Source organism: Oncorhynchus mykiss, chromosome 28, assembly GCF_013265735.2.
Source record: "Oncorhynchus mykiss isolate Arlee chromosome 28, USDA_OmykA_1.1, whole genome shotgun sequence".
Lineage (NCBI taxonomy): Eukaryota > Metazoa > Chordata > Actinopteri > Salmoniformes > Salmonidae > Oncorhynchus > Oncorhynchus mykiss.
The window spans coordinates 31,121,082-31,145,068 of NC_048592.1; the positions used below are offsets into that span (position 1 = coordinate 31,121,082).

The 23,987-nt window shown below is 41.6% G+C and overlaps 2 protein-coding genes across 2 annotated transcripts in view; both read right to left on the reverse strand.

Annotated features, from left to right (window-relative positions):
* LOC110508940 (guanine nucleotide-binding protein G(I)/G(S)/G(O) subunit gamma-12) overlaps positions 1 to 15,086 on the reverse strand; it is a 51,853-nt gene extending 36,767 nt beyond the window's left edge. Inside the window, exon 1 of the mRNA XM_021589863.2 lies at positions 14,754 to 15,086. The gene's annotated coding sequence lies outside the window, so the exon portion shown is untranslated. The remainder of the gene's footprint in view (positions 1 to 14,753) is intronic.
* A 1,918-nt stretch (positions 15,087 to 17,004) lies between these two features.
* The window catches only part of LOC110508941 (protein wntless homolog), a 31,209-nt gene continuing 24,226 nt past the window's right edge, over positions 17,005 to 23,987 (reverse strand). The window contains exons 9-12 of the mRNA XM_036966586.1: positions 22,716 to 22,859; positions 21,628 to 21,711; positions 21,272 to 21,425; positions 17,005 to 18,203 (exon numbers count right to left, since the gene is read on the reverse strand). Of these exons, the coding sequence (XP_036822481.1) occupies positions 18,097 to 18,203; positions 21,272 to 21,425; positions 21,628 to 21,711; positions 22,716 to 22,859 (489 nt within the window). The 3' untranslated portion in view covers positions 17,005 to 18,096. The remainder of the gene's footprint in view (positions 18,204 to 21,271; positions 21,426 to 21,627; positions 21,712 to 22,715; positions 22,860 to 23,987) is intronic.

The following is a 23,987-nucleotide window of genomic DNA, read 5'->3' on the forward strand; positions in this document are numbered from 1 at the left end:
GATACTGTATGCACGTATAACTAGGAATAAAGTGACCGTAAATAGTAGCAGCAGCGCATGTGATGAGGCCTAAAAGTTTGTGAATAAAGGGTAAATGCAGATAGTCCGGGTAGCTATTTGGTTAACTATTTAACTAACCATTTAGCAGTCTTATGGCTTGGGGATAGAAGCTGTTCAGGGTCCTGTTGGTTCCAAACTTGGGGCATCGGTACCGCTAGCCATGTGGCAGCAGAGAGAACAGGCTACGACTTGGGTGGCTAGAGTCTTTGACCATTTTTAGGGCCTTCCACTGACACCACTTGGTATAGAGGTCCTGGATGGCAGGGAGCTCGGTGATGTACTGGGCTGTATGCATTACCAACTGTAGCGCATTGTGATTGGATGCCAAGCAGTTGCCATTCCAAGCAGTGATGCAGCCGGTCAAGAGGCCTACTCACTTTTGGAGCATCTGAGGACCCCAAATATTTTCAGCCTCCTGAGGGGGAAGAGGCATTATTGTGCCCTCTTCACGACTGTGTTGGCGTGGTTTGGACCATGATGTGGACATCAAGGAACTTGAAGCTCTCGACCCGCTCCACTCCAGCCCCATCGATCACTTTCATCGCTCATGCATTTATCAACTTGACTGTGTTTCATGCACTTTTTATTTGTTATTTATTTAACCTTTCTTTAACTAGGCAAGTCAGTTAAGAACAAATTCTTATTTACAATGACGGCCTACCCTGGCCAAACCCGGACAACGCTGGAACAATTGTGTGCCGCCCTATGGGACTCCCAATCACGGACGGATGTGATACGGCCTGGATTCAAACCAGGGACTGTAGTGACGCCTCTTGAACTGAGATGCAATGGCTTAGACCGGTGCTCCACTCGGGAGCACCTTGTGCTTCCTTTGTTTTTGAATGTGAGCTATAAAACATGCATTGTCATTGTTATTATTGATACCACTTCTTCCTGATCGGCTCCACCCAGAAGAAGTCATATCTATTGTTTAACATCTACCTTTACCTGGATTAGTGCTATCTTGAATCCTTGGGATGTCCCTATTCCAAACCCTAACCTTAAACCGTACCCTTACTCTAACCTCAACCATAACCTTAACCTTAACCCTAACCTCAACCATAACCTTAACCCTAACCCTAACCTTAACCCTAACCTTACTATGACCTCAACCATAACCGTAACCCTAAACTTACTGTAACCTCAACCATAACCCTAACCCTTACTCTAACCTCAACCATAACCTTAACCCTAACCTCAACCATAACCTTACTCTAACCTCAACCACAACCTTAACCCTTACTCTAACCTCAACCATAACCTTAACCCTAACCTTAAACTTAACCATAACCTTAACCCTAACCTCAACCATAACCATAACCTTAACCCTAACCTTACTCTAACCTTACTGTAACCTCAACCATAACCCTAACCTTAACCCGTACTCTAACCTCAACCTCAACCCTAACCTTAACCATTTCAAATTTGATGTGCTGTCAGAGTTGGGACATCCCAAGGATTCCGCTTAGACTTTCCCCTTCACCCGTCCGGCAGGAAGTTGACGTGGGCTGGTGGAGCCTCCTCTCCTTAGGCCAGGGGAAATAACCCATATAAGTGCAGTATGGTTATGAAATGCTGTAGAGTATAGGTCAGGGTCAATATTAATATTGGTTCAGGTAAGAGAGAGTTGGCGTCTTTATGAAAGGTGTGTCTTCCTGTATTGCCCTGACAGGAGTTTTATGGAAAATTACAGAAGCCTAACACATTTCACGTGAACGTTATCATTGGCAATATGATATAGTTCTAAAATAGACAACAAAACCTGCCAGTGTTTTCTCAAGCAAACCACAAAGCTATTGGCCTACTGTTCAATGTACACATCAGTTATTAGAGTAAACGAATTGCCATTTGGTCCCCAGGCAACCCACAGAGCTGTTATCAAAGATGTTGACAGCATAGTGGGATCAATAAGCGAGAAGCATATCTCTAGGAGCTTGGGGAATCCTCTGCAAAAAAAACACACACACGTATGACACTATAAACACTCCACACACTCTGTGGAGCTGTTAGAGGATACTTCAATGGGGCCAGGCAACCCGCTAGACACAGACAGGGTAACTTTACCTCAGCGACCCAACTGTTGTTTTAATACACGCACGCACACACACACACACACACACACACAGGAGATATACAACAGAAGAGAAAACAATATCAATGGGCTGTGGATAAGTCTACTCACTAAAGGTTGTAGTTAGCCCACCTGGCAAAGCCAAGCTGGCAGAAAAGGGGCGGGGGGGGGGGGGTCATTGTCAGGACACCTGGACCTTATAGTAAGGCCCCTCGTCCCTATCTCAATATTAAGACGTGATGTGGGGTTAAGGAATTCCACAATGCATCTCTTCCCATCTAAGTCATTACAGATGTAGTATTTTAATTTGAGCCAGTTTTCTACAGCAGGAAAATAATCCTGCAGCAACAGGAAATTTGAATTATTATGTGGATTATAATTGAAGGACATTTTTGTAGGGGATGATACATTTTTCGTAAAGGATTATTTTATTTTTTATTTAACCTTTATTTAACAGGTCTGAAATGTCAAAGTGTACATTACAGACTTCAGAAACCTTTTAAAACCTCAAATACACTACAAGTTTCATTGCAGGAAAGTTCTCCTTCAATCTGTAGCTAATGCAGAACTATAATTGCGCCTGCAAGCGAGGACCCTATTACCCTACTGACCGAGTGCATTGTACTAGCTAACACACATTACCCTAACTTTGTCCTCTACCAAACAAAGCAGCTTTGTTTCAGGAATGGGGGTGTTGGAAACTTTTGCTCATTCAAGTATTTACTTCAGTATTTAGTCTAAGGTTGCGACTGAAGTATATTTACATTCTTTAAACCACATGTAGCACAATACATACTGCAATATGAGAAGACACTGCTCTGCCAAAGTGGCAAACCCTCACATACGCACAATATCAGAGTGATGTATGTATTTCAATATTTGGATATGTCACTGTTTGTAAGTAGCCCATTAAATGCAGGATACAAGTGTATGCTCTGGCTCAGGAAAGTTTTAGACCGCCTGAGGAAAGACAATGTGAGAGCTGGGAATGTAGTCTAGTGCGCCACCTAGCGTCCATAAAGAGGAATTGCTATTTATTTGAGCCTTTTTCTTATTTTTTTTCTTCCATATGCCATGCCAACAATCGTGCGCCAATTTCAGGTCATTTTAAGAAAATTGTCATTTCATTATTACCTATGTTTCTCCTGTTAATTTCATGTCAGGACAATGTTTAAGGAATTAATAACTTTGAGTAAGTGGCCCTTTCGAGGGATGTAAACAGGGATGGAAATGTCACTGACAAAACCATGGCAACGAAACATTATTTTATAATCCGAGACATTCTTGTATAATCTAACAGTACAGCCACAACAAATATAAGAAAAGTTTGAGCAACAAAATTCCACAGCAAAAATACAGCTTTTCCATGAGGAGCACAGCGACGGAAACAACCCCTAGCAACCTAGCTAACTGACAGAGACATAAATAACCCCTAGCTAGCCCTCTGATAGGAATTTCTGCCATATAGTATGTTTTTTTCTATCCAATGTTTTCAGATGTTTGGTTTCAACAGGAAAATCCAAGTTGTGATAATGCCTGCATTCCCACCTTATCAGCAGCAGGGGACAGCAGAATATAGGATTCTTCTTTATTTTTTTTGGGGGGGGGGGGGGCTCTGAGCTCTGTGCACGTACAGTAGCCTACACACAAACGTGTTCTCTGCATTTTCATAAATTATGACTATAGTTAATAATAGTAAGCATCAATCTGTTTTTGGTATCTAATTTCCAACATATTAAAGAGCCACTGAACACGCCGATTGGCACTCGATTTCAGTCTTGGTGGTGTGTTTCCTGACCGATTCCACGTTTGGTTAATGATATTTGTCAAAAAAAAAAGAAAGAAAATGCTGTTTCATATAAACTTCCTCACTGTATATGCCATTGTATTAAGAGCAATCCCCGCAGCTGTTTACCCCAGGTTAGTGGGCAAATGGACATCGTCAAATCAAAACCCAACCTTCATTTACCCATTGTGACGCACGGATGTTCAAAACTCCGTTTTGGATGAGACTGACTTCATGACAAAAATGATCCTATTTACACTTTGTAGACAATTTTGACTCGAATAAATGTTTCTGACACATATCAATGCCACATAGGCCATTTTCAAAGGGATTGTTTGCTTTTTAAAGGCAGTGGCTCTTTACGTAATTTAATACAATGAGTAACACGTTGTATTGCACACACATTTAATATACTTAGCTTAACACACATACAGTACATTACATTTGTTCACTGCATGTCTTTGATTCAAACAATTACTAGTACTACTGGGCCAGGATTTGCGGCCCGGAAGTTCGTGGAGATCGCATTAACGGTAAACGCTAAATTTCAGCTCAAACGTAAATTACCTGTAAAAGTCAAGAGCAATGCGCTACTCTCTAACGTGTCTTGGATTGAATCCCGGCCCTAGTCTTCCGACACGAAGACAAAGCATTAGAACAGAGTGGCCGAGGCCAGAGCTTCATATCAACAACGGAAGTTAACGTTAGCTTGACATTAGCCTGAGCCGCTCATCTGAGGAGAGACTCAACAGTTACGACAGGAGCCTCAAATTAAAAAGCAATATTTTATCCCACCCCCAGACTGGTTTAGGGAATAAACATCACACTTCCTGAGCTCCCTGGTTTGGGATTGGATTCACTGTATCAGCCTCAGTGATTCCAAAGCACTACTATAGAAACACTGCCATACATAGCTTACAGTCAATTTACTTATTGTACTATATAATGTCAAACAGCCATCCTCTCCACTCTCAGCTACTACTAGTCATCTAACAATACCACAACATGTCTGGTGTCAGAGATAATGCTGTTATGCCCACATTAACCACTTTGACTTTCTAAATGGATAGGTCAGCTTGGCTGTGTTTTCAGTGCTTACTGAATCTTTTAATTGAATATCTAAATCTATAGGCTAACGAAGTGAGCAACAGCAGTTCAATATATACAGTGGGGCAAAAAGGTATTTAGTCAGCCACCAATTGTGCAAGTTCTCCCACTTAAAAAGATGAGAGAGGCCTGTAATTTTCATCATAGGTACACTTCAACTATGACAGACAAAATGAGAAAAAAAAAATAGAAAATCACATTGTAGTATTTGGTCAATAACAAAAGTTTCTCAATACTTTGTTATATACCCTTTGTTGGCAATGACAGAGGTCAAACGTTTTCTGTAAGTCTTCACAAGTTTTTCACACACTGTTGCTGGTATTTTGGCCCATTCCTCCATGCAGATCTCCTCTAGAGCAGTGATGTTTTGGGGCTGTTGCTGGGCAACACGGACTTTCAACTCCCTCCAAAGATTTTCTATGGGGTTGAGATCTGGAGACTGGCTAGGCCACTCCAGGACCTTGAAATGCTTCTTACGAAGCCACTCCTTCGTTGCCGGGCGGTGTGTTTGGGATCATTGTCATGCTGAAAGACCCAGCCATGTTTCATCTTCAATGCCCTTGCTGATGGAAGGAGGTTTTCACTCAAAATCTCACAATACATGGCCCCATTCATTCTTTCCTTTACACGGATCAGTCGTCCTGGTCCCTTTACAGAAAAACAGCCCCAAAGCATGATGTTTCCACCCCCATGCTTCACAGTAGATATGGTGTTATTTGGATGCAACTCAGCATTCTTTGTCCTCCAAACACGACGAGTTGAGTTTTTACCAAAAGGTTATATTTTGGTTTTATCTGACCATATGACATTCTCCCAATCTTCTTCTGGATCATCCAAATGCTCTCTAGCAAACTTCAGACGGGCCTGGACATGTACGGGCTTAAGCAGGGGGACACGTCTGGCACTGCAGGATTTGAGTCCCTGGCGGCGTAGTGTGTTACTGATGGTAAGCTTTGTTACTTTGGTCCCAGCTCTCTGCAGGTCATTCACTAGGTCCCCCCGTGTGGTTCTGGGATTTTTGCTCACCGTTCTTGTAATCATTTTGACCCCACAGGGGGTGAGATCTTGCATGGAGCCCTAGATTGAGGGAGATTATCAGTGGTCTTGTATGTCTTCCATTTCCTAATAATTGCTCCCACAGTTGATTTCTTCAAACCAAGATGCTTACCTATTGCAGATTCAGTCTTCCCAGCCTGGTGCAGGTCTACAATTTTGTTTCTGGTGTCCTTTGACAGCTCTTTGGTCTTGGCCATAGTGGAGTTTGGAGTGTGACTGTTTGAGGTTGTGGACAGGTGTCTTTTATACTGATAACAAGTTTAAACAGGTGCCATTAATATAGGTAACGAGTGGAGGACAGAGGAGCCTCTTAAAGAAGGTCTGTGAGAGCCAGAAATCTTGCTTGTTTGTAGGTGACCAAATACTTATTTTCCACCATAATTTGCAAATAAATTCATAAAAAATCCTACAATGTGATTTTCTGGATTTTGTTTCTCATTTTGTCTGTCATAGTTGAAGTGTACCTATGATGAAAATTACAGTCCTCTCTCATATTTTTAAGTGGGAAAACTTGCACAATAGGTGGCTGACTAAATACTTTTTTGCCCCACTGTATGTAGGCTTTTAATTTGATCACTTTTGTTGCAGAGAATGTTCCTGCATAACAGGAAGTGCAAACATGTAGTGTAATTGAGTTTTAAAAAGGCTTCTAAAGTTTGTAATTTCCAGACTTAATTTGCCCTAAGTAAAACTGTTACAACTTCTACAAAACTTTACATTAATTATAATCCACATTATGATTCACATTTCTTGTTGCTGTAGGATTATTTTCCTGCTGTAACAAAATAGCTCAAATGAATAACTGTAGTACTGTATTATAACACTCCTAGAAAAAAATGGTTCCAAAAGTTATTCGGCTAGAGAACCCTTTTTGATTTCTGGTAGAACACTTTTAGTTCCAGGTAAAACCATCTGTAAAAAGTGTTCTACCTGGAACCCAAAAGGGTTCTACCTGAAACCAAAAGGGTTCTACTGGCAACCAAAAGTGGTTCTTAAAAGGGTTATTCTATGGGGACAGCTGAAAAAGCAACTTTTTTTCTAAGAGAGTATGATTTACATCCTCCCTGGGTTTGGACAAGCAATCAGTTATCATTGGCATCACCCTCAGTATCAACAGCTGCTAACCTCACTGGGATGGATTCAAAAGGCCAGGCTATGAGTGCCTAGGGCTGGATTTGAGCTTCCCATAAACTGACTTAAATTCAATTATATCAGCTAGGTGTGCATCAGTGCATGTGTAAATTCATGAGAAAACAATTGCTTCACCATAAGAATACAAGTGTGTGTGTGCGTGCATGCGTGCGAAAGAGAGAGACAGAGAGAGAGCACCAGGTGGAAGACAAAGCTCGTCCACTGAAGAGGTCTCTGCATATGACAGCTTCTACATGGTAACAACTCACGTGGTCACGACGACGGCATGTGGCACAAGGCTGCCTGCATCCAAAAATAAACCATTGTCATATCCCTCCCTTCTTTGTTGTCTTCTCATCCATCCTCTTCCTGCCATCCCCCTTACTAATGGACATCTTAGAATTCCTTTTGAAGGGGATTTTAGTTGGAATTCTGCTTGTCATATGGGGAAATCTAGGAATGTTTTAAGGTTGATCTGAAAATCTGGAAATGTTTGGAGATTGACCCTCGATAACTTGAGAGAGAATGAGGATCTGTAGGGTGGTTAAACCACTTGATGGACTCCTCAAGAATACAATGACTATCTATCTATCTATCTATCTATCTATCTTATCCACAATCCTCTCCACTTCATCTGAATGGAAGTTTTTTTTCACTACAGCAGTACAACAAAGAGATTGAATGAGCTTCCAGGATGCATGACCAAAACAGAGTTTTCACCGTGTAGCTGATTGAGGAAAGGAAGACTTTACACTAGTGTGTCACACAGGGCTTGTAAGGACGAGACACAACATGTTATACACCGCCAGAGTTTATGACTACACAAATTAGGTGGAAGTCCGCTTCCATCTCAGATAGTTGCTACGACAACCATTAAATTATTGAAGCACACGTTTGATCCCCATTCAAATCAGATTAAAATATAGGTCCTAACAGACACACTTTGTGCAGGAAAGCAGAGAGGCAGAGATGTTTATCTATTATATGTCATTTCCTGTGAAGTAATATCTAGTTCTTTATAAAAAAAAGTTGTATAGGGGTCTAAGAAGAACGGGTCAGCAGGGTAGCCTAGTGGTTAGAGCGTTGGACTAGTAACTAGAGGGTTGCAAGTTCAAACCCCCGAGCTGACAAGGTGCTCTGTCGTTCTGCCCCTGAACAGGCAGTTAACCCACTGTTCCTAGGCCGTCATTGAAAATAAGAATTTGTTCTTAACTGACTTGCCTAGTTAAATAAAGGTAAAATATATATATATATTTTTAAAGAATCAACTCCCAGGGCACTAAGGTTGTCATAACCCAATCTTGTGCATTGTTTTTTCCAGTTATACAATTAAAAGCATAAATTCATCAACCTATCGCTGAATCATCAGTTTTGGGTGTGGCTACTGTACATCGGTAATGTCAACACTCTTGTTGGTTAATCGATACTGAACAAAAATATAAATGCAACGTGCAACAATTTCAAAGATTTTAACAAGTTACAGTTAATATGAGGAAATCAACTAATTGCAATAAATTCATTAGGTCCTAATCTATGGATTGCACATGACTGGGAATACAGATATGCATCTGTTGGTCACAGATACCTTTAAAAATAAATGGGCCTCACATTGGGCCTCAGGATCTCGTCACATTATTTTTGTGCATTTAAATTGCCAATAGATAAAATGCAATCGTGTTTGTTGTCCGTAGCTTATGCCTGCCCATACCATAACCCCCCTGCCACCATGGGCACTCTGTTCACAATGTTGACATCAGCAAACCGCTGACCCTAACAATGCCATACACATTGTCTGCGGTTGTGAGGTCGGTTGAATGTACTGCCAAATTCTCTAAAATGACTTTAGAGGCTGCTTATGGTAGAAGGATGAACATTCAATTATCTGACAACAGTTCTGGTGAACATTCCTGTTGTGTGATTAATCTGCACATTTTTGAGTGGCCTTTTATTGTCCCCAGCACAAGGTGCACCTGTGTAATGATAATGCTGTTTAATCAGATTCTTGATATGCCAACCCTGTTAAGTGGATTAATTACCTTGGCAAAGGAGAAATGCTCAATAACAGTAACACGTAAACAAATTTTCTGCACAAAATTTGAGAGAAATAAGCTTTTTGTGTGTATTGAACATTTCTGGGGTCTTTTATTTCAGCTCATGAAACATGGGACCAACACTTTACATGGGTCAAGTGGACAAACTTCCCTTAACATACGGCTGAACCAACCACCACAAACAACAGGACAAAACATGATTCTGGATTTGCCGGCACTACTAAAGTCATTTTTGTTTAGTAGCACTTTATTTTAAGTACAGAAATTACCAGGTATTTACTAGCAAACTACACTGTCAAATGATTCATACACAGTTATACTCTATTTTCTGATTTATTGGGATTGTTTTGCGGATTCATTTTTAAACTCAAGTCAGACCTCATTTTAGACTAGTGGAGATAACAAAGTGTTATTGATGTTGCACTGTTTTGTCAATGCAATTTGTGTGCGATGACAAAGAGCTAATTTCCACATTATGTCAACAATTATGTTCTTTGTTGTATTAGTGTATTAGTGTATTATGATATTGTCTTGGGGACACCAGTTGATCAATGTGGAGTGAGCAGTCATATCCTCTGAGTTCATTACTGAGAAGGTTATTCAATCACCCACATAAACATGGACTAGAGGAAACAGAGGAAGTGAGTGACTGTGTGTGTGCACGTGTGTGTGCACGTGTGTGTGTGTGTGTGTGTGTGTGTTCGCACATATTTTAATCACTGGCAAGACAGTTGGTATTAAACTGTATCAACAAGAATGACTTGAAACCTCACAAGTAGAACACACAGAAACTCACAAGCAAAGATTGCATTGCGTCTAAGCTCTTCCTTCCTCATATACAAACCTGAGTTTATTCAAGACTGTAGCCACGGCTACCGAGCAAGTTCTGCAGCCTTCTCTTTCAAAGAAGACACTTGCTTCTGAAATCATTACAAGTTGGATCAAAAGTCAAACTGTGTGAGTACCCTGTGGGTTTATTGCTGTCAAGAATGTACAGCTTCCCATGATTTCTTATTATTATATCGGCCCAAAAAGGGAGGAAGGAAGACAGAAGGAATAGTCTAAATTGAAACTACTACAGTTTCAACTACTAATAGTTTCCAAATGAAACATCATGTTAAGATGAATGCACTAACTGTTAGTCACTCTGGATTCCTGACGGGCCTCCCCCAGGTGGTGAAGGTAGAAAACAACATCTCCACTTCGCTGATCCTCAACACTGGGGCCCCACAAGGGTGCGTGCTCAGCACCCTCCTGTACTCTCTGTTCACCCATGACTGTGTGGCCATGCACACATCCAATTCAATCATCAAGTTTGCAGATGAAACAACAGTAGTGGGCTTGATCAAATCAAATCAAATGTATTTATACAGCCCTTCTTACATCAGCTGATATCTCAAAGTGCTGTACAGAAACCCAGCCTAAAACCCCAAACAGCAAGCAATGCAGGTGTAGAAGCACGGTGGCTAGGAAAAACTCCCTTATAACAGAACATGGCCAAGACGTTCAAATGTTCATAAATTACCAGCATGGTGAAATAATAATATTCACAGTAGTTGTCAAGGGTGCAACAAGTCAGCACCCCTCAGGAGTAAATGTCAGTTGGCTTTTCATAGCCGATCATTAAGAGTATCTCTGTTGATCACCAACAACGACGAAACAGCCTACAGGGAAGAGGTGAGGGCCCTCGGAGTGTGGTGTCAGTTAAATAACCTCGCACTCAACGTCAACAAAACAAATGATATAATCGTGGACTTCAGGAAACAGCAGAGGGAGCACCCCCCTTTCCACATCGACGGAACAGCCGTGGAGAATGTGGAATGTTATAAGTTCCTCGGCATACACGTCACGGACAAACTAAAATGGTCCACCCACACAGACAGTGTGGTGAAAAAAACGCAACAGCGCCTCGTCAACCTCAGGAGGCTGAAGAAATGTGGCTTGTCACCTAAAACCCTCACAAATTTTTATAGATGCACATTTGAGAGCATCCTGTCAGGATGTATCACCGCCTGGTACGGCAACTGCACTGCCCACAACCGCAAGGCTCTCCAGAGGGTGGTGCGGTCTGCACAACGCATCACCGGGGGCAAACTACCTGCCCTCCAGGACAGCTACAGCACCCGATGTCACAGGAAGAACAAAAAGATCATCAAGGACAACAACCACCCGAGCTACTGCCTGTTCACCCCACTACCATCCAAAAGGTGAGGTCAGTACAGGTGCATCAAAGCTGGGACTGAGAGACTGAAAAACAGCTTCTATCTCAAGGCCATCAGACTGTTAAACAGACTAACAGAGAGACTGCTACCTACATACAGACTTGAAATCATTGGCCACTTTAATAAATTAATCACTAGTCACTTTAATAATGCCACTTTAATAATGTTTACATTTCTTGCATCACTCATCTCATATGTATATACCGTATTTTATACCATCTATTGCATCTTGCATATGCCGCTCTGTCATTGCTCATCCATATATTTATATATATATTCTTATTCCATCCCTTTAGATTTGTGTGTATTAGGTAGTTGTTGTGGAATTGTTAGATTACATGTTAGATGTTGCTGCACTGTTGGAACTAAAAGCACAAGCATTTCGCTACACTAGCATAACATCTGCTAACCATGTGTATGTGACCAATAAAATTTTATTTGAGAGAGTCTGCTAAATAACTAAAATGTAAATGTAAAGTTTCAAAATAAAAGCTAGAACTAAAACTGATAGTGTATGTCATCATAAAAAGATGAAATTGTAAGTTACCGGAAATTATTACAATGGCAATTCATATAGTAATGTATAGTAATGTTTTGTTTTAACGGTAACTGTACCAATATGCCAAGAAACAGGCCGGGGAGCCTTATGACAAAACCACGCAGTTTGACAAGACTGCCTTTCATTTTAATGGGCGTAGTAGAGTGAGGCTTTGATGAGAGAAAATAAGGGTACTAATGAGTTGGTCTAATCAATGCCTTGCCTGTGTTGACTCTGTGATGGGGAGACAGAACACAGGGCGGCTTATTGTCTGTGTATAAACGCCTTGGCCTAGAGCCTCCCTGGCTGGGCCTCCCTAGCTGGGCCTCCTTGGTTGGGTCTCCCTGGCTGGCCTCCCTGGCTGGGCCTCCCTGGCTGGTCGTAATTCGGCTGCATCATCACTCTCTCAGTCAGCGCTCTAGTTGATGATCACAATGTAAACTGTACTACGAGGAGGTCCTCGCGACATGTTAAGCACAGGTCTGCTAAATAAATGACAAACAGAGTTCCAAAGAGCCACGGTTTATTAACAATCGCAGAGCAATACAAAAGTTCATAAAATTGTGAGTCACAATACACCACACAGAAGGACACACACTGGCTGGGGCTATTTCTTAGAAGACACACAATGAGTTCGCAGCAGGGCAAGAAATAATCACAAGTATTCACACTCTTTGTAAGACAGCACACTCATGATGAAACACTCTTATTTAGATAAAACACTTAATAATTAGCATACAAAACACACACGTGGATGAATAAGACTTGCTTCTGCTCTCTGACTAAATAGTTCCCTCCTAAGTAAAGTCAGATGTGGCGGTATCTAGGAAAGTGGTGACCAAATAAACAGGTACTGTAGACAAACAAACATTTAAAATAAATAGTCAGCCCGCCAATGCATCCCCAAATATTTTGCCTGAAATACCAGACTAAACAAAATACCAAACCCTGCCTACCTAATGTAAGAAACTCAATAATATAGTCAGAGCAGTGAAAGGCTTCTCCCAAGCTCACTTTGAAGTTGGCAAGCCATGCTCTTTCCTGACCTCCACAACCATAACTCGCTGTCAAAGCCGCTTCTCCCAACAGCACTGAACACTTCCCTCCAACTGCGTCGAACACGTCACAAAAGTTCAATAAACTTTAGACTTCGACTTCTCCGTCCTCCTCTCCTCCGTGACCCGGAAACCAATAAGTGGTCGAGAAGAGTAAATGTGTTTGTATGCGAACGAAGGAGTCTGCTCCCCTCCTCGAAAACCTACTTCGGCAGAGGATGCGCGAGAGTATCCTCGCAGCGTCTAGGCAGAAGGGTTTAACAATCCGCAAGACCCCCTTTGAATCAGCTGTTGAGCTGTTGTTTTCCCAAAGGAGAAAAGAATGCAAACATTTAACAATGATACGCTACTTGTCTTTTTGTCGATAAAATGTCTTGCACAACTAGCTTCATTCGTGTTACCACTTTACACATATATTTTGGGATTCCACACCTGTAAACTCCATTTGCCTGATGACACGCAAGTGGAGGTGGTTCTCATTTCATATAAGTCATTTCCCACTGGGCACAGACGTCAATTCAACTTCTATTCAATGTTGGTTCAACGTAATGTTATTGCAATTATGTGGAAACAACGTTGATTCAACCAATGGGTTGTTTCCACGTTTCCTTTCCTCGACTCATGTCCTTGATTACCTTTGACATTTTTCAAAAGGTGGAGAGGACAGAGGAGAGGAGGCGAGCAAAACCATTTGAGATACTCCCATGGAGTGAACAGGAAATGTGCACTGTTCCTTGCGCTCCCGGGTGGAACCAACACTCTCTTTCCCTGAACGTTTCACTTCAGGTATTTATGCAAATCGTACACCTCATCTCATAGCAGCCAGTAGGTGCCACTGGCTACAATAAGTTACACATTGGACAGAGTTGAAGACACAGGTGGGTCAAGCTGACCTTCAGGAGCCAAGAACATGCAATCATACACTTTCTTCTATCGGGATAAAAATGTGGAATCCGGCCATTGTGCTGTCATATGCAGTGTAGCCTAATGGTTGCTAGACTTCTCATTGAAATAGTAGCAATAGAACATCCTCACTTTGTAACTGGTTTACTACAGTATTGCCATATTTGATTATCTACTGCATGCATGTGGATATATTTTATTCTGTTAGGTTCCCATTAAAGGTGGTATTAAAAAAAATTGCACACTCCTCGAGCCCAATGTGTGTGCTTGGCCTGTCACATCTAGATGTATGGAGAAGGGGAGAAGGATTGATGTGAACAGGTAGCCTATGACTTGTTGCACGAACAAGTCGACCAGTCTCTGGAAGGCCTGACGATAAGTAGCCTACACGAATGGAAATACTGGCACTGTACGCTGTGCTTCAGCTGTTTCACAATAGGCGTATTACAATTCATTCTTGGTCAGAAGGGCGATTACCGTCGACACCCAAAGGCATAGCATACATACAATTATCACGGTAATAACTACAAAATGCACTTATGTTACGCGCTCTACTAATGTGACAGGTTCTGTCCCAATGTAAGCAAAATTGGTAACAATGTCAATATTTTATGTTATCTATCTGGGTGCCACTGGAGTATCCTACAAATAAATACATTGTAATGGCAAGTTATCTTTCTGAACGTTTTTTGAAGAGCTAAAACAGGGAATGTGTTTTATAGGCCTATTGATTAACCCTTGACTTCCTAGGAACACTGACACGACACACTTACCTGGCGAGGGCAATACAAGCTGGTCTCCCCGTGTCGCCTACTGTATCCGTCACCAACTAGGAGGAGACCTCACTCAATAACAGTTGAAAGCTATGAAAAGCAGATCAACCGACGGTCTTTGGGACTGCCAACTGGTGCCACTTTCACTTTCTCACGGTGTTGGCTGTCGCTTATCGTAAATATCGTTGATTATTTTATTTTCTCCACCTACTTGCCCGTATGACTAGGCTACACTCCCTCGTCCGCTTCGTGACGAAAACTAACGATCGCAGCCGGATAGAGAAGTGAAGTCACAGAACAGTGGGAACACTAGCGGGTGTTTTGAGAATTTGTTGTTTTGCAGTCTCTGCTCCTGTATTTATTGGTGCCTCCCAGGCGCCCTCTTTCTGTGCAAAGCGTTTCAATACAATATGTACTAGGCATCCGCGGGTCGATTTTTTCTTGAGCGGATTTGGCGGGGCGCCGGAACATAATTACAGGAACATTTGTAGACGGCAAATTGACCGCAAGAAGACCAAACATATATGTTTGACTAAAACAATCATTTCAAACCCTGATTACATCATACGACCACGTTTATCTCTATTATGAGTGGGAATACTTGCAAACATATTTCTTAAATTAAAATCTCTTGGAGCTGATTTCCTGATGTTTTTTTTAGTCTATTATGTCAAACAACTAACACACTTGGGGGGCCAAATAAACCCACTCGCGTGGGGGGCCCTGTACTAGGCTATACTTCCTATTAGCCCAAAGGCCGGCAGATGGCGATATTGAGTGGTTTCAACTTACCTTCCAAAGGCAATGGGCTCGTTCGAGCATATTACTTTTGTCAAAATGGTCACTGCCTTTCAAAGTCTGAGCCATTATGGGCATAAAAAAAACTGTCCGATTTGCACCTACATGTAGGCTGCATGAACTTTGCAACAACCATGTGATCAAAGGTCATGAAGTATCGCTGCAATTTTATGCACTTGCACCTTACCAGCTTCAACTTGCCTGCATTCCAGGCTGTATCACAACTGACCGTAATTTGGAGTCCCATAGGGTGGCGCACAATTGGCCTTAGTGACGGCCGGGGTAGGCCATCATTGTACATAAGAATGTTAACCTACTTGCCTAGTTAAATAAAGGTTAAAAAAATATATATATACAATTGTGGGAGGCTCGATTGTCAACCAATCATTAGGGTGCTTTTGTTTGACCCATGCAAACGGGACCAAAGATGCCCTTTCAAAAAAAGATTGAAGTCAGAGTGGCGTATTAACTGCAGTTAGTGCGAGAGAGACTCAAATAACATTCATTTGTACATATCCACTGTATACCTGAATGGCGAATTTGGTTCCTGTTTCAGTCACACCCTTAGAAAAAAAATCAAAGATTGCAGTTTTGAAACTGCAGTAAGTGCTGTAACTGCAGTCGACTGATATTTTCTGAACCTCTCCAACACAGAGAAAACACCATCATCTCCCACAGACAGCAGTCAGTGAGCTCTGTGGACCCTGTGAAGGGCATGGTACTGGCTGAGGCCCCACAGCAGCAGCCCATCAGTTATGAGGTGCTGACCACCGGTGGAAACACTATGCTCCTTGAACGGGAGACCAAGGAATCAGAGAAAGAACTGTCCTCTACCAGCCTGTCCACGGCTACAGGCAGGAAGTAGGCTGGAGGAACTAGCTGCTTCGATGGAGCACTGAGGGGACTGAGGAAAGGACAAGAAGCCTGTAAGCATTACTAGTCACTCCGTTCTACGTGAATTTAAGTACTCTAATATTGTAGCAACACATTGTCAACACAGAAGTTGAAGATGTTTTTTTCCCTTCTTCAGTCTCACAGAGCTGCTACGGGAGAAGATTAACTCCGGCAAGCAAAAGAGGAATGATTTCCATTTATTTAGGAACAGAAAAATGTTCAGTAAACTTGCCATTTCTTTGCAAATTAGTTCAGTACCATCTAATTTGTTTTTTTTACATGTTATTGAACCTTTATATAACTAGGCAAGTCAGTTAAGAACAAATTCTTATTTACAATGACGGCCTACCCCGGCCAAACCCAGACGACGCTTGGCCAATTGTGCGTTGCCATATGGGACTCCCAATCACAGCCAGATGTGATACAGCCTGGATAACAGTAAGCACATAAAACAATTAGCCTACAATAGAAATGCTAGTTAAGTTGCATTTTTCTTAGACCACAAGGAAATTCCCTACAACAACTTGTGAATATACTTTGAAAATATTCCAAAACTAGGCATAAAGTAAACATTTTATTTAATTTAGCATAAAAAGCACAAAACTACTACACTACCACGTCATAGTCATCTTCGAATCTCAATTATTATTATTTTTGCCAACAGACAGTGATACAGCATATGCAAATCTTTCATACAGTTGAAAATAAGCACTTTATAAAATATATATATCTACATCGTAACATAATGAACTTGGCGTTTCCCAAAACGGCCCTGTGGTTTGTCATTTTTTTCCCCCACAATACAAAAAGGTATTATCCCCCCACTTGGGAGAGTGATAGACAAGAGAACACAGTAGTCTCTAGAAAGTTCCATGGATGTGTACAGCTGAACGTGAGTGCGGACAGAAGTGACAAAAAAGACAAAGATATTACTGACAACTTGCAGAGATATGCTTTCTTTTGACAGATCTTCAGAAAGTGGTCATCTTGGACCTTGTACCATTGACATACACTTATTTGTCCTACTGGTTGTTTCAATCTAAAACTGCAGAGGCGGAGTGCCAAAAACAGCAGTCATCCAAATGTAGTTCTCTCTAAAGAACCAAGTAATGTTGTCTTCAGTGAGGCAACCAGTTAGGCCACAATATAGTGCCTTGAAAGCCCACAATGTTTTTCCTGTAGTTGGATGCCGTTGCCACTGGACACTGATCTAATTTCAGATTTGCACTTTACCCCTAATGGGTTGGTTTAGGATTTGAGGAATGGTATGCTGATCCTAGAATTGTGAAGACAACATCTACCTGGAGTGTTTTGTTCCCTCCCCAACTACCTCATGACCAACAGATGCTGTTCTACATCCTTCCACTCCATCGCAAATCAGATTTTCACAACCTGGACTTCATAAGAGTACAGTTGTTCAACACCAACATTACAAACAGAGTTAACAGACTATGTCAAATGTCAAAAATGAATATACAATCTAGCCCCATGTCTGCAATGAAATGAAAGGACTAAAGGGCTACAGATAAAGTTGCTTTTGAACTTCTGGGACAATGTGGGGCACATGGGTAACAGGGCTAAATGAAGCACCGTCCAGGTTTGAGGGAGGTGTGTTTGTAGGTGGTTTGATGTCAAGGGGGGGGGGGGGGCGCTACTCTTGGGCCTCCTTGCCCGTCATCTTGTAGATCTCGGTGGGTCCGTCCACGTGGGTGATGGTGGTGGTCAGCTGGATGTCCTCGCCACTGGCTCCTGCGTCTCCTGCACAGAGACCAACACACGTCAGTATAGTAAACAGACAGCAGTACATCTGGGTCATCTGCTTTGTGCTCATTAGGCACCAAATGGAAGAAAACAAAACTGAAACAGGGAGGAGCCTGGCCAGCTGCAGCCTTTCGGGGGCCCTTAGCAAAATTTGGTTGGGCGGGTCCCTTACCTCACAACATTTTAGTGTCCCCCATCTTGACAGTGGTGAAAAATGTGTCATTTTAAAGCAAATTTCCTGCTATTGTACACATTTTGCCATGGAGTGGAGATACATTTTTAAAACAAATTCCCTGCAATTCTACATATTTTGTCATGACTTATTTCATCTTAATATCCGAGTGAGAAGTACTAACAAAATCCATTGGGGCCCCTGGAGGTCAGGGTCCCCGGTCGGTATTTGGCCATGAATACTAGAAGTTTAGATAGCTGGCAATCTAAAAATTGTTAGCTGACATAGCTAATTGAGTGACTGACAGAGAACAAAACTGCTGAGGCACAACCAAATTTCAAAATCGCACCTGATGGACTCTACTATTCTTACTCTCAATACTAGGTTGAGAACATGACTGAGTTCCCCCCCAAAAAATATAAACAGTGCCTTCAGAAAGTATTCACACCCCTAGACTTTTTCCACATTTTGTTATAACAGTCGGAATTTAAAATGGATTAAATTGAGATATTTTGTTACTGGTCTACACACAATACCCCATGTCGTCAAAGTGGAATGATGCATTTGAAATGTAAAAAAATACATTAAAAATCAATAGCTGAAATGTCTTGAGTCAATAAGTATTTAATCCCTTTGTTATGGCAAGTCTAAATAAGTTCAGGAGTAAAAATGTGCTTGACAAGTCACATAATAAGTTGCATTGACTCACTCTGTGTGCAATAATAGTGTTTAACGTTATTTTTAAATGACTACCTCATCTCTGTACCCCACACTTACAATTATCTGTAAGGTTCCTCAGTTGAGCAGTGAATTTCAAACACAGATTCAACCACAAAGACCAGGGAGGTTTTCGATGCCTCGCAAAGAATGGCACCTATTGGTAGATGGGTATAAATTCAAAAAGCAGACATTTAATATCCCTTTGAGCATGGTGACATTATTAATTACACTTTAGATGGTGTATCAATACACCCATTCACTACAAATATACAGTCGTCCTGCCTAACTCAGTTGCCAGAGAGGAAGGAAACCGCTCAGGGATTTCATCATGAGGCCAATAGTGACTTTAAAACAGTGTTTAATGGCTGTGATAGGAGAAAACTGAGGATGGGTCAACAACATTGTAGTTACTCAACAATACTAACCTAATTGACAAGAGTGAAAATAAGGAAGCCTGTACAGAATATTACTTTTTCCAAAACATGCATCCTGTTTGCAAAAAGGAACTAAATTAATACTGCAAAAAATATGGCAAAGCAATTAACTTTTTGACCTGAATACAACGTGTTATGTTTGGGGAAAATCCAATACACCACAATATGGAGCACCACCCTCCACATTTTGAAGAACAGTCGTGGCTGCATCATGTTATGGGTATACTTCTAATCGTTAACAACTGGGGAGTTTTTCAGGATAAACATTTTTATGGAATGGAGCTAAACCTTTAACTGCCTATTTATTGCCTTACCTCCCTAATCTTCTACATTTGCACACACTGTACATAGATTTTTCTATTGTGTTATTGACTATGTGTATTTATGTGTAACTCTGTTGTTGTTTTTGGTCGCACTGCTTTGCTATATCTTGGCCAGGTCGCAGTTGTAAATGAGAACTTGTTCTCAACTGGCCTACCTGGTTAAATAAAGGTGAAATAAAAAAATTAAAATAAGCTCAGGCAAAATCCTAGAGGAAAACATGGTTGCCTGCTTTCCACCAGACATTGGGGAGATGAATTCACCTTTCAGCAGGATAATAACCTAAAACACAAGGCCAAATCTACACTGGAGTTGCTTACCAAGACGACAGAGAATGTTCCTGAGTGGCCTAGTTACAGTTGACTTTAATCTCCTTGAAAATCTATGGCAAGACTTGAACATGGTTGTCTAGCAATGATCAACAACCAACTTGACAGAGCTTGAAGAATTTAGAAAATAATAAATGGGCAAATATTATACAATCCTGGTGTGCAAAGCTCTTAGACTAACCCAGAAAGAATCACAGATGTAACTGCTGCTAAATGTGAATCTAACATATATTGGCTCAAAGGGTGTGAATATTTATGTAAATTAGATCTTCCTGTATTTCATGTTTTATAAATGTTCACAAATTTCTAACATGTTGTTTTCACTATCATTATGGGGTATTGTGTGTAGACGGGTGAGAGAGAAAAAAAAAATCTACTTTTTGAAATCAGACTAACAACAAAATGTGGAATAAGTCCAGGGGTACGAATACTTTCTGAAGGCATATTTTTTGGGGCCAGGGGCTCCTAAGTGAACATTTATGTCGCTTATGTCTGGAACCGGCCCTGGGGAGCGGCTACCTGAACCTGAAGTCAATAAGAAAACCATTTCTGTTGAAAAGCATTTTAAATAGTCCAAAACTTGGACATATTTTTTGTCTGAATCCACCGCAATGTGTTAACTTTTTAAGACGGCTTTCATTGAACTTTTTTCTCCTGAACATCTTTTGTAGATCCAATTTTCCTGTCATTTCGTTCCTTCTGATTCAAGTAAGGCAGTATACTTTATTACTTTGTCTGTTGAAACTGCAATGCAAAAAGGGAAATCTAAGCAAGCCTAAATATCTGACATCGAGTGATGTGTTTTTTAAAATATGTTTTGCTTACCAAGCTAAATTATCTAAAGTCATTGGTCAACTTATTTTAAGATAAATTTAGAATTTTGAAATGTAAGATAACATATCAACATAAAAATGTAAGATATTTTTCAAGATATCTGACCTTAACCGTCACAAGAGACACTGTTGTGTTATTATTTTTCTGTACAGTAAAGTATATCAAGACTATTATGAAACACTTCAATAAAATTTGATCTCCTTTTTGACCTACTGACACGGTTGACCATTAGAGGCAGCTGTTAGTTGGACTCACCGCTGGACTGCTCGTCTCCGTAGCGTTTGTGTGAGGGAGCATACAGGAACATGATGGCGAACACGTAGAGGTTCCACATGCCGTAGATTCCCGTGAAGAAGGCACTGTTCACCTGCACCGTGTAGTCTCCCCAGTGCCAGTGGCCCTCATTCACCTAGACAATATGGGTTGTGTTCAATAGGTACGAAATGTAAGCAAAAACACTACAAAACCATGTCCAATAAGAAACACTTGTTTTCATTTTTCCAGTGAAAAACATTTAGCTACGGAGTGCCCTAATGAACATGCTTAAATACCTAATCCTCTCCAGAGGATTCTGGGATACCCCTGCAGTCAAACACACAGACATGACTCACCTGACTGATGATGAAGAAGATGACAGTCATTGCAGCGCAGGTAAGAGTGACCAACATGAGGAACTTGAACCGGAAGATAAGGCCCTGAGAGAGGAAAATTACAGTTACTATTACTATCCATGAAGATGATCCCGAGAGAGGAAGAAACTGGCTCTTATGAGGACCGCCACAGAAAAGGAACACAGAGGTACCTCTGCTGCAGAGGATAAGTTCATTAGTTAACCGCCTCAGAAATTGCAGCCCAAATATATGCTTCAGGTTCAAGTAACAGACACTTTTCAACATCAACTGTTTCCTCAGGAGACTGCATGAATCAGGCCTTCATAGTCAAATTGCTGCAAAGAAACCACAACAAAAGGACACCAATAAGAAGAAGAGACTTTCTTGGGCCAAGAAACACGAGCAATGGACATTAGACCGGTGGAAATCTGTCCTTTGGTCTGAGGAGTCCAAATTTTTTGATTTTTGGTTCCAACCACCGTGTCTTTGTGAGACCCAGAGTAGGTGAACAGATGCTCTCTGCATGTGTGGTTCCCACCGTGAAGCATGGAGGAGGAGGTGTGGCGATGCTTTGCTGGTGACACTGTCAGTGATTTATTTCAAATTCAAGGCACACTTAACCAGCATGGCTACCACAGCATTCTGCAGCGATACACCATCCCATCTGGCTTGCGCTTAGTGGGACTATCATTTGTTTTTCAACAGGACAATGACCCAAAACACCTCCAGGCTGTATAAGGGCTATTTGTCCAAGGAGGATAGCTGCATCAGATGACCTGACCTCCACAATCACCCGACCTCAACCCAATTGAGATCGTTTGGAATGTGTTGGACCACAGAGTGAAGGAAAAGCAGCCAACAACTACTCTGCATGTGGGAACTCCTTCAAGACTGTTGGACAAGCATACTACATGATTCCATGTGTTACTTCATAGTTTTGATGTCTTCACTATTATTCTATAATGTAGAAAATAGTAAAAAATAAAGAAAAACAATTGAATGAGTAGGTGTGTCCAAACTTTTGACTGGTACTGTATGAAAAACACAATTTTAGGTGCACAAATGTATACTCAAATACACACACAGACCTCATAGTGCAGGCGTCTGGCCTTGGACATGGCGGGCAGGGAGGACCTCTTCCCACTGATGTTGCGGAACACTTGGAACACCATGAAGCACAGGAAGAGGAAGTAGAGACAGGCACAGATCCCCGCCACAATGATGAACGCCATCTGTTATCAACCTCAGTCAAGGAGGGAACTAGCATGGTGATGCTAAAAAAGCATAGCTTAATAAATAGTTACAATATTACTCAACAAACTGAAAAGGGCTAGACTCCAACTGTTACGGATAAATAGGAACAACCGTAACTGAAGCACCATTCAGGAACCGCTGCCCTTACTTTACATATGAACCCCCAGTCTCAGCTCAGCGTACATTTAGAAACCCATGGCAAGCTTACTTCTAGGAACACTTAAATATAAAAAATGGAAACCTCTTTGGCTGAAAGGTTCTAAAAGCTAGTGAATATGCCATGGTCTACTTCTAGGCTTGATAGAGATTGCCGTCTTTTCACAGGTCTTTTTTCTCCCACTAGACTGGAGAGTGAGCAAGAAAGAGAAGGAGAGAGAGAGAAAGAGGGAATTCTAGAGGGAGAAAGCAAGAGTGAAGGAGAGCGAGAGACGAACCAAGAGACTCTTGCTGCCACTAGATTGATAGGGGGGGGGGGGGGGTTATACTGATGAATCGTGCATCACCTAAGCCTGTGGGTTCCCCACTGCAGCTCTCCTCGACACCCACACAGACAGAGAGAGACAGAGAGAGACACAGAGAGACACAGAGAGACACAGAGAGACACAGAGAGACACAGAGAGACACAGAGAGACACAGAGAGAGACACAGAGAGAGACAGAGAGAGACAGAGAGAGACAGAGAGAGACAGAGAGAGACAGAGAGAGACAGAGAGAGACAGAGAGACAGAGAGAGACAGAGAGACAGAGAGACAGAGAGACAGAGAGACAGAGAGACAGAGAGACAGAGAGACAGACAGAGAGAGAGAGAGAGAGAGCAGGCAGAGGGAAGACCCAGTAGAGAGATGGCCCAAGGCAGGAGCAGGCACTGCCAGCAACACTGAATTATTCCTCACTGCAGCACAGAACAGTGGAGAGGACCTCAGGGACAGCCTGTGACTGATGGAGAAGTGCTCTGATTAATGTTAGTATGTCTCTGTCAAATATTGATATACAATCTGGTCCTATGTTGCAATGAAATGAGAGATCAGAGAAAAACTAATACTAGGAAACATTGGGAGATGAAATTGGAATATACAGTACAATAACATGGACACATTATTTTCAGAC